Here is an 11,933-nt window from a genome sequence, read left to right as displayed (position 1 = left end):
CACAATTAGCAGGGAGTCACCTCCCTTGCAACGTCGGTTGACAGACGGATGGGCAGATAAACAGCGCATTGTTCGCGTTTAGGGCAAAACCCTGCTGCAGCACGCCAAGCGAACGCTTCAGGGGAGATAACGTTTCGCTACGTGATGTGAAATGCAGTTTCCCTGAGCATCAGTGGACAGGGGGAGCTGTGGCGGGCAAAAGACGTAGAAGGGAATTCACGAGGCAACAGGTGACACCATCACCGTCTAATTTACAACCTGTTTTTGTTGTTGTCCATCATTTTGCTCTCTCGCTTTCTCGTTCTTCATTCTCTCTCTCTGTCCTCTTTATTATTACTCTCCATTTCTGTCCTTATGTCCACCGCATTCTATTAAATATTTGTTATTAATGAAACGTGTTATTAATGATGAAACCTATTGGTGCTGAAGAGGTCTATTTTTTTTCACTGATGAAGTATGTAGTTGATTAGATTGTCATGGATTGCATCTCATGAAATTTAATTGTTATTGCAAGTGATCGTGTGGAGTAGGTTGTTCTTGTTGATGTGTTGATAATATTGTTGAAGAGTGTTGATTAGGTTGATATACGATAACTTGTGTTGATTTTGTTCATATAGCTTACTTCACGCGCACATGCCTCAAGACATCAAACAAGCATGTTAAATATTTCTATCAAAATTTTGCAACGGCCAAGGATTACTTTATAGGCGGAAGGAAAGATTTAACTTTGCCTTGTACATCCCGTGGACTGGGTACGCTGAGCCACTTACATGTTACTGTCATCAGCAAATCTTGACTTTACAGTTTCGCTTAAAAGATAATGTACTAAATCCTCTATCATTTTTCTTAAACGACGCTCACTCACTTGCATGCATCCAAACAAACATAAATAAATACATATAAAGTTTTTTTTCTCTCTTTCTTTCACAAACACATGCATAAATACGCGCGCGCATGTGAACTAGTAGTACCCGTTAATCATATTCACATAATTAACTGCCGGCGTGAGGGCAAAGGACAGATACTCACTTCCGAGATTTCGATTTCAACAAGATCAAATAAACGTTTATCCACGATGACAGGAAAATGGTGATGTGGGGATGAACAAACAAAAGTTAGTATCAAACGTTAAATGGAAACGAAAACTAGATGATGAATAAATAAACATCAAAGTACATCTACATACAACGACGTACGCGATAAATCATAGTTAGCCGCTAGATTCATAAATTATGGTAAACTTATTAAATAATTCATAAGTTATTGTCCACGCAATACGGATGCCCCATATCAATCGTGGCATATTTCATAATTTAATAAATCAAAGCCAAACAAAATTTCAAGCTTTAAAAAATGACACGTGCATGCTCACATACACACAACAAATAACAATGTCAAAATGTTTTTCTTAATATATTTACAAAGGCCGCCTAGTCATAACTTACTTGTAATTTTCACAGTCAACGACCAGGAGATGAAATAAGCCCTGCCCCCTGACCTGGCGGTGGTGACGTTACAGCCGAACTTTAGCACGTCACCATCCCGGAAGTCGAGGAGAAGAGTCCTGATTCTCGTGCGACGAGAGTTGGCCCTGTCCAGCACACAGGACGAGAACATGGCGGAGGTGGAGCACTGGTCGCCGCCCAGGTTGGCCGAGGCGATGGTCTTGTCGCTGGGGAAGCTGAAGAGTGTCATCAGCAACACGTTGGTGTCGGAGTCGAGGTCCTCGCCAGAGCACTCCAGCTCTTGCACGTGGTGCAGGCCCTTGAACGCCTTCACCCTTAACCCTGAGACAGAGGCAGCGTGGGTAATGGCTTTGTGAGGACTACTGAAGTCAGTAATGATTTCCTTTTCTTCCATTTTGTTGGCGGAAAACATATCACTTTTGTGATTTTTTTTAAATGCTGTTTTATCATTTTAAATAATACATTTGATAGAGACGGATAAACGTGATTTTTTTGTTTTGTTTTTATTTTTAATGTTTGTGAGGAGGGCGTTGTTTTTTTGTTGTTGTTGTTGTTTTTTTTTTTTGGTTTAATTTGTTTTTATTTTAGTACTTATTTATTTTTGCTTATGTTTTCTTTTGACTTTCCTTTTGATTGTGTTTTAATTTGGTTTTGCTTTATTGTGTGTGGGAGGGTTGCTTTCTTTGGGTTTTGATCTGTTTCTGTCTTTAAGGTTTTGTTTTTATTGAATTTATTTAGTGCATTTGTTTATAATTTCTTGATTTTTCTCTAGTTTTTTATGATTTAGAGGAAACTAATAAATGTATTTGAGGACAACTAGAAGGATGTTTATAATCATAAATTACTACCTTCATGTCTTTTTGCCTCTCTCCGGCACGTGCACCCGCGCGCGCACACACACATATATATTTCTTATGAAAGAGCTTGAACTACCAAAATAGACAAAGGCTATCACAGACAACGGGAACAAAAGACTTGAAACCAGGACACTCAGGGGTGCAGGGAGATGTAGGGAGATGCTTCCACTTTACTTCCGAACCCTTATTGAATCTTGCTATCAGTGGACAGCAAGAGACAGGAACTCTCTATCGCTCGATGGCGGAGTCCGCACGGCTGCTGACGGAGGGACATCAGAACATCACATCACTGGTCTTTTCAAAAAGGCATATGAAATCGATCGCGTCCAATAGGAAGACGAGATGCAAAGTAAAGATAACAAGGGGAGACTACTCTGAAAGTAATGGACCTCAGGGGCAGCAATCTCAAAGACCGGCGGGTCGCCTGCAGTGACAGTGGGAGGAGCTGGCAAGACGGACAGAGAGTTTGAGAGAAATAGAAAGAGTGAGAGAAAGTAGAAAAACGAGTGACCGGGTGAGGAGGATGCGGTCAGTTATGGGTATATGTCAATATTGTTATGGCTACCGAGCTGAGGTATATGAGGGTGTTTGAGGTTTTGCTGCTCTCTCTGTGTTTGATATCTTGATGATTCTATTTTTCATCAATGAACTTGTGATTAATACCACTATGTAAGCAACAAGGACTGTCATCAGGACCTACTCTTCATGTGCGAAACTACCCAAGAGGTTAGGAATTGTTCTCGATATTTTCTAAGAAGGTTAAAATATCGGGGTGGTATTCGTGCTCATTTGTTTTTCTTGGTGACGGGGTGATGAGATAAAACTCTTGGTAAAGATGGCGAGAAAATTGACAAGAATTCAGACATTTCTAACTTTACTGCCTAAAGTCTTAAAACTCGATTGTCTTATCTTTGCAGAGCAATCTATCTTCCAATGAGCTAATCAGACCAAATGTGAGAAATCTGTTGTCAGAAAGCAAAAGATATATTACAAAATATATATAGATATATGTGAAGAAACATAATTTGGAGAATTTTCAAAATGACAAATTATGTATTTACTCCTTCACTAATTCAGTCGCTTATTCATTTATTTGCTGGTGTACAAAACACACACACACACACAGATATCCTTTGCTGACTGTGTGCAGTGGTCACGTGAGCGGGAGAAGAATACAACTTCTCATGTCCTTGTCCTCACTCTTCAAGTGCGTGTCTCAATTTTCAACTCTTTTCTTGTGAGGAGGGGCAGGGGGTTCTGAGGAGACGACAGACAAAAAAGGGAGGGAAATATTGCTTTCTTTGCCAGCCTGTCTGCAAGGTTTCCGATATTACCACCCTTGACGGCCTGTGCGCCTCTCAGCGCCATTTTAACGTATTTTTAGTCTTTATTCCTCTTGGTGAGCTTCTTTCGTCACGAAAGGGTTTGGACTCCTTCCTTCCTCCCTTTACACTTTCCTGGATTAAGCATATGATGGTCATAACCTCAGGGTTAAGTCTCTCGTTGATTTTCCTCTAAGAAGGTCATTGAAGTATAGTAAGTACTATTATTACTGTCTGTATGCACTTATCAGTCTGTCAATCTGTTTGTGTGTGTGTGTGTGTGACAGAGAGTGTGTGACAGAGTGTGTGTGTGTGAAGGAGAACATTGTGCGTGCTATGTTGTATAGTGTGTCTGAATGCCCAGGTGTGTCTGACTTTGTGTGTGGGATGTCTTTATAGGTGAGGAGGTGTGTACATATATATTATTGGGTTGTTTTATTATGTGTAAGTGTTTGGTGTGTGTATGGTCTGTGTGTGTGAGAGCATATGTGTGTGTTATTGTGTGTGAGGATGTTTGTGTGTGAAATAAGTGAGGTGCGTTTGTGTGTGATGATGTTTGTGTGGGCGAAGGGCATAGCTAGAGAGGTGTTTGTATGTATTTTCGTGTATGAGGGTGTGTGGGTAGATTCCATGTGTGTGTGTGTGGGCATATATATGCGGTATTCTATAAATTTCTGCCTACATCTAACCCTTTAACACCACATCTATGGCATGTACAAATTTTACTTCTTCTTGTACATTTCTTTCCTTTTCTATATATCTTTAAACAAATAAACAATAATTCATCGCTATTGTATTGTATTGTATTGTATTGTATTGTATTGTATTGTATTGTATTGTATTGTATTACTCAACATATTTTCTTACAATTGTTTTGACTTCCCGTTAGTGTGATTCTACACCAGACTTTGGTGCAGAATACCATACTCAGTTGTTCTATACAGACGAACTTTAGCGATACAAAAGTACATCCCACCTCTCCTTGTGACAACAGAAGTCAATCAGACAGTTTGGGTTGGTTGCATGGCTAGCTAGCTTTTGTACATCATAACTATTTTTTAAGGTGAATTTTGCAAGCAAGATACTTTTATCTTGGGGGAATAACTACATCAAAGAATGTCTACTTTTGTCTCTGTGACATCGGCATGTAGAACTGGTGTAGGCTCAACCTCTAGTGTCTAGTGCTAGGTTTTCATTTTAACCCCACAAGATGTCATCCTAAGAGATGTCATTAGACGGCGGAACCCGGCTAAAGGAGGAAAAAATGCTCGATTTTTCAGGTAATACTGAAGACGCCGAGCTCAGCGTAAAGGCGAGGGCTTCTGGGATCGATGAAGAGCTCGGCCATCTGCAGGTGGTCCTCCTCTGCGGCCATCGGCCATTTTGTGTTTTCCAGACATTGATCAATTCTTCAACAGAAGGCTGCAGATGTCGTTTTAATCAGATTTCTTTTCACCAGCACTTTCCAGGGCTGAACTTTAAAAAAAAATCCACTGAGCAGTATGTAGGGGACATGCTGAATCGGGAAATCTTGAAGTGTTTTCTTTTTCTTCTCCCGTCTTGTATTCTGTGTTGTTGTATAAAACCACTAATGGCCCTTGATTGGGGGTATTTATGTACTGGAAACCACTGATCCGTCTATTCGAATAAAATAGTTTTGAGCCAAAAGTTACAGTAAAATATATCTCTTGAAGGTTTATGGAAGCATCCATAGATGAATTTTGCGAGACTCCAGCTTCTAGGTTTCGCGTAGTGAACATTTCTATTTGTGTTCAGAGAGTACTTCATTGAAGTTAATTAAAGGAGAGCTTTGAAATGTGCAGCCTTCTGTTCAGGCGAAATAAAAAAAAATATAAAAACTTCAGTAGGTCTTGCGATTTACTTTTACAAGATGTTAAACAGTCAAGGACAATATCAGAAAATGGCACGTCGGGCGATGTAAAGATATAAAAATAAAGATTATTAGTGAATTAACCTGTCAAACGAGGTCTTTTTTAATCATTCTAAACACGGCGTCTGTGAGGCCATTGTCTCCAGTCCTAGTGACTAAGATTCTTAAGCCAGCAACGGACAGCGGTTCCTTCCGCAGTTTCCTCCCAGAATACTTTGGTAGCCTCCGTCTAATTGCTTTTCCTCTGTACTAGCGACCTATGAGATGTCTCCAACTTTAGCACGACCCCTCCTCTTACTCCACTACCCACCCACCCCCACACACACACACTCTCAACCACACGCATCCCCTGTCGCCAAAGGGAGGCTACCAACAGACCAGCCAGGGGCGCGGAGTTACCTCCCTATTTCCCACTCCCCGTCAACCCCTCACCCACCCCTTCCAACTTACCCTACAGATTTTGATCGAACGAAGGATCTTGTCTTGGTAGAAGCTTCTATTTGCTGAAAGGAATCTCGTGTTTTGCAGAATTGATTACTACTCCAGCTCGCACCTTTCTCGTCGGGTTAACCCCAAATTACACACGCTTGCCACTTCTGGCGGCCATTTTGTTTCCTTGGGAACGAGAGGGACAGGCTAGCTTCAGGGGCGGCACCTAGCTTAGAATCCTGGCTTGTCAAGAGAGACAACTTCAATTTACTCTGTCACCACAAGATTTATTTCTCTGTTTCTTTATTTCTTTATTTGATTTATATTAGGGTGCCCCTCTCTTCGTCTGGCACTACAGCATCTTCTGGAACAGATTTAATGCCCTTAGCTAAACTGAAGTGCACCTACGGAGATTCACATCTTGAACATTTATCTGTTTATTTATTATTAGTTACTTATTTATCTTCCAGTCCGTCTATAACTTCGTTAGTCAGTTGGAATTTTAAAGTAAGGTGGGCTTTCGCTTTACTGAGACTCGTGTAGGTTTAAATTTGTATTTTTTCTAATTTCTTTTTCCATCTTTGGTACCATTGACGTTTTGTAATTTTTCTGAACAATAACATGAGTAGAACACAATATTCAGCTCAAAATTGCTGCGTAGAAGTAATAGAATGATAGTGTTCTCATAATTTCTTATCAACAGTTATCAAACACTTTTACTTTCTGTTCATATATAGACTGACCTAAATTTTAACTTCTGACGTCACTAAATGTCGCAGAGCAGTGCTTGAACATTGAGCACGTGTTAATGAATCGCTGCCTAATCATAGACCGTCCTTTATCCCATCAGGGCAAGGGAGAGCTTTAATTAAAAACCTTGTGAAAATGGCGACGGTTAAAGCCTTGTACCTCTGTTTCTCGTTCATAGTTTGAAACATAGTTTGTATCCTACAGTTCATTAAACCAACTTTTCTCCAAATTATTTTGTACCCGGGTTGGCCTTTAAGACTTGTTTGGATGAACGTTTAACTAACTCTGGTTTAGAGGTCAGTGTAGCTTTAACTCATTGACATGGAAAACTTCAACGCGTGCAAATAACCACCTAGAATAATAGATATTCTAGCAGTTCATCATTATTATTTTTCTTTACTCACCTGGAATTAGACACGACACAAAGCAAAACGAGCCAACACAGAACGAGACTATTTTCCGCAACGGGATACAAGCTTCGTTCTTTGCCGGCTAGGACAGATCACTTCTATGGCCCACCCGCGAAAAAGAGTCCCCTCACGAACTTGTATTACTGGACTGCTGGCAGACGATTTTTTCCAGTTAACTACTAAAACGAGGCATTAGGCTACAAAGCTTCCGGTTAAGCCACATTCTTCGTATAGGCTCGCCGAGACTAACAGCGGAGAATTTCGCAAGAGGCTAAGCCTTGGTCTCGGCAGACAAACAGCAGTCCACCTACACACGTCCATGGTCCCCCTCTCCATCTCAGCCAATATAGTTTTAGTATAGGAACCCTTATATGCCTTTGCCACCAAGGAAATTATTTTTTCTCATCGTCAGAAGCGCTCCTGTAGCCTTGTAGACACACGATGAGTTAATGACTCAAGCCACCCGAGACCTCAGGAAACTCATTGCCCGGTGAACACCTCTCCTCCCTCACAAACACCAGGGGCTTGTAATGTGTTTTTGTCCCTTGTGTTCTTTCGCGTACATCAGATCGCTTTATTTTTTTCTTTATTTCCATTTCTTTCTTTGCTTTTTATTTCTTTTCTTTTCTTTTTTCGTTCTTTTTTTCAATTTCGTTTTAATTGTCTTCTGCTTCTTTTAGAGGTTTTCATCGAGAATGGTAAATGTTTGTACTTTATTTAATTTTTTAACAATTCCACTTTGTGAGGAATAAATATATTTACAAAAATATAATTTAATCAAGACTCTTAATATTTGTATTGAAACTAATACAGGAAAGGAAGCGGCGGGTTAAAAAATCGGGTATGTCTTAAGGATGAAAAACTATTTAAAAATTGAATTTTACGCCAATCACTGTCTACTACAAAAACTCATCTAAAAGCTGAGGACTAAGCTAACCTAAGCAGCTTGAGATGCCAGACATGCCACCAAGAAGACCTTCATTCTAAACACTGTATTTTTAAAAACAAAGGTGTAAAGGTTTGTGTAATAAATACAATCCGAAAATAATGTTGTTTGACAGTATTTCAACCAGTCTGGAATTCAATCGCTTTTTGTGTGGAAACCTGTTTTGTACTGTTTGTCTATCATTTTGCTGAACGGATGGCAAAAACTTATCAAATAACATACAATACAAAACAACATTATTAATATAAAGAACTCACACGTATATACAAAATAATTCTCTCTCTCTCTCTCTCCCCTTAACCATAGCAATTTGGTCCTCATCTTGTGAAACTTCTTTGTTAAATTAAATTGTTTTATTTTCACTCTCGTAGTTTTAATTTTTTGCCTAAGGGCTTTCCAAACGGAATTTTTTTTTGAAATGACTGGATTTAATTCATTATTAGACACAAAGAAAAGCCTCCATCCTGAGAGACAAGTCTCATTGTTTGCTGGAGGCAGACACTCGACCCCTGACAGCTTCCTGTTACATTGGAGAACAAGGTGATGAACATTAGCCAACTAAACTCTTCACCAACCAGTGCTCAAAGGTTTTATTTTGCAGCTGAAGTGACAACAATCGAGGTCAAGAGATGTGTGTTCTTGAAAAAAAAATTATAATATTAAGGCGTCTTGTTACAAGGCGGAGGTAAATTATATTGAAAGACCTGTCAACAAATTTGAACTTTGAATTTTTTTTTTATATTTTTGATTTGAGTATTGTTGCTTCGAGTGGTCCTTCAAAGAAGCCTGTTAGTAAACTTATCAAGTTCCTGAAGGTTTTGAATTACTTGTAGACTTCAGTAATACAAGTAGTGGAAATCTCGGTCAACAGAAACGCACTTTTGTAAAAAAAAATATTTTCAAAATGTTATGACACTATTCAACAAGTTAATGGCGATGGTAAGTTCGATTAACCTGTCAGCAAGTTTGAGATTAATTGTGATGTTCGACATGAGTACTCGTTTAAGAAATCTCATTTCGAAACTGTCAGCATACTCACTGCACTTTTGTTCTTCCCCCGAGGAAATTAGATTAGCTCAAGTAATTTCTTTTCAACGTATGTCTTTTCTTTCGTTTTCTGCTTTGTTTTTTACTCTTTTTTTGTTTGTCCGCCTGCCTTCCTTCTTGAGTCTAAATCTCCCTTTCTATCTATCTAATCCATACAGTCTACCTTCTTCTGCTTTTTACTTTCTCTTCTTCAGTCTCTCTCTCTCTCTCTATTCGTTTATTTCTTTCAATTCGACTCCTCTTTTAAGTTTTCTTTTTCTTTCAATTATCAAGCCTCTAGAAATATCTTATTTAAATTAATTAGTTTTAATGGCCAACTGACAACAGTTTTCATGATTATTCTTTTTAATGAGCGAAAGTAATCACCTTTCTACTGCTCTGTCCTGACTGTAAAATAATATTGTCTTTATCAAGTAATTAAAAAAATTTTAAATATAGAGCATAGCATTTGGACCGCTGGAAATACGGAATAATCCATGGATGGATGATCCAGAACTTACAATTTGTTGGGTTATCTTCAAGACTGAACTTTTGAACAACTAACTGCAGTTGTGTTTTACAAGAGAGACCATTCTTCACATGATAATTCATTAGACCCTTCATTGGTGTGACTGTGAAACCGTGAGTATGTTCAAAGACAATAATTTTTCTCTTTTTTTAATTACGGTGAGGACACGCACGTCCTCTGTTAATCAGCCCGGCACCAGTTAACGAAGCACAACGAAACTCAACTAATTTATTTATACAAAATTCCGCTAAATCTTAGACTTTGAAGAGTGAGGAATAGTTCTGAAATAAAATGTGACAAACAGTGACAAACAAATGCATAAGACCACGACATCAATTATCTCAAATAAAGAAGAAAAAATTACAACTTACCGTTAACAGTTTCCGAGGCAACACCAGGAAAGATGACCAAGCAGACGAGAGTAACACGAGGGTCCAGAACCATCCTTCTTGTACCTCCGGTGCACATAGTTTATTTTCAGGCCGACTTCATGTTTCGCTGCGTCTCGAACCCCTGACGTGCGGCACTCACTCCGAGAGGAGCACAGAAGGGAGAGGAAGAAGAGGCGAGTTACGTCCCCTTTCACCAGCTCTTTTGCGACAGGAGACTCGTTAGGCCCAATCGTGCTTATTCCCCTTGATACCGTAGGTGGCGCGATTTCAGGACGCAGCAATTTTCAAACTGAGCACTGGGCAGAATATATTGTGCGCGCCGCATCCTCGCGGACACAGCTACAGCTTGCCGCTCCCTCCCTGCCGCTGCGACAGTTGCTGCTGCTGCTGCAGATGGTGACAGGAGCGTGGATGGGGATGCTGGTGGGGCTCGTCCAGAGAAAACACAGCGACAAACATTGTTATTAGATTATGGAAACGGGTTTGAGTTTCATCGCGTTTCATCGTCTAAAAAGAATTTGTGGAGGCGTCGTCTGCTGGGGGAATCTCGGCTAACGATGTAAAACGATGTGTCGGAGGGGAGAAAGACGACCAAAAGAAAAGTGACAACTGGGAAAGCTTAACTTTGTATTCAATTACCTTTTGTCTGCCAGTCCCTGTTAGCTGTAATAAGTTGTTTTCTCATTATCTGTCATCTATTTATCTATCGTCTATCTATTTGTCAATCAGTTTACTGATTTAGGTATCTGTGTATCGATCTGTCTACCTATCGATTTTTTATTGATCTTCCTTGCTATGTATGCGTGGGTTTCAATTTATTTCTTAATTTAACCATCTTTTATCTACCTAGACGTATTAAGATGCATGTTTGTCTTTATTTGTTTATTTACCCATCTAGCCATGTATCTATATAGATGTATGTATACACTTCTATTTATCTGTCCATCTAGCCATCTTTCTATCTGTTTGTATGTATCGTACGTGAAGCAGGAACTGGCATATATTTGTGTAAAGTATATTAAATAATGTCATCGCCTGACTGTACCGAGCTACTAACAGGTTGTGACATCATGATATCTATCAGTTAGACGATAATGGCTGATGACCACGTGACTATAACTGTATACACGTCTTTTGTTGAGTGTATTTTGTGTGTATGTGTGTCTTTTGAAGTGGATATGTAAGGAATATATTAGAAATAAAATCAGTATCTCGTACTTTCATGCACTCAAGGCACTCTCGACTCAATTTTACTTGTTTACCTGTGGCTAGCCTTCCGATACGCTTATTAGGTAAACAAGTGTATCGCGAACCGGCAATTTTCATCTCAACTTGTTGAAAACAAGCCGTCAATCATCACCTCAATTTACTGATAACACATCGACAATCTTCACCTCAACTTACTGAGAACAAGCAAACAATCGTCACCTCAACTTACACTTCACATTAGCAGCTGACGATGAAGGACAGAGGCGCTGTAATGAAGCAGTCAGCCACGTCCTTCATCTCTCCCTCCCTTATTCTTTGCAGCTCCTTCCACCCTGCATCCCCACCCCCACCCCACTGCAGCACCCCACCATCCTCCCTCCCCGTGTAGACGCTGCGTGGACGGCGCTCACGTCTTGACGATGGCTGGCATCTGTTCGGAAAGGTCCATTAGAAGATCATTTCTGGACGAACCCTTCAAAACATCAAATCATTGATTTGACATTTAGCATGGGGCCTGACCTCGCCGAGCCTTTCCGATAGGACTTCCTTCAGGTGACGTCATGCGACCTGTGGCTCGTGCTGCTGTGTGCGTGCTTGTGTGCGCATGCGCGATCCACCGTGTGTGTAGGAACAGGTAGACCAGAAGAAAAAAAAACTGTTTAAGTTGTTGCTTTTGGTTTCTCACACAAGATTGTTTTCCATAGAA

The 11,933-nt window shown here is 39.9% G+C and overlaps 1 protein-coding gene across 1 annotated transcript; it reads right to left on the bottom strand.

Moving 5' to 3' along the window:
• Nucleotides 1-1,340: 1,340 nt before the first annotated feature.
• On the bottom strand, nt 1,341-10,510 carry LOC112568588. Its single transcript, XM_025245963.1, has 2 exons — nt 9,998-10,510; nt 1,341-1,787 (listed from the first exon to the last, which is right to left on the bottom strand). The coding sequence occupies exons 1-2, from the start codon at nt 10,092-10,094 to the stop codon at nt 1,435-1,437; spliced, it is 450 nt and encodes a 149-aa protein (XP_025101748.1). The 5' UTR covers nt 10,095-10,510; the 3' UTR covers nt 1,341-1,434.
• Between the last annotated feature and the right edge of the window lie 1,423 nt (nt 10,511-11,933).

This window comes from Pomacea canaliculata, linkage group LG7 (genome assembly GCF_003073045.1).
Source record: "Pomacea canaliculata isolate SZHN2017 linkage group LG7, ASM307304v1, whole genome shotgun sequence".
Taxonomy (NCBI): Eukaryota; Metazoa; Mollusca; class Gastropoda; order Architaenioglossa; family Ampullariidae; genus Pomacea; species Pomacea canaliculata.
The sequence above is the reverse complement of the archived record's forward strand: the minus strand, read 5'-3'. Positions and strand labels throughout refer to the sequence as shown.

What these genes read in the sequence shown, in the direction of transcription:
- LOC112568588 (XM_025245963.1), bottom strand. Translation starts at nt 10,094, where the DNA reads ATGTGCACCGGAGGTACAAGAAGGATGGTTCTGGACCCTCGTGTTACT. An exon ending in TGCCTCGGAAACTGTTAACG is followed by an intron (nt 1,788 to 9,997) that starts GTAAGTTGTAAT and finishes CCTCTGTCTCAG; the next exon opens with GGTTAAGGGTGAAGGCGTTC.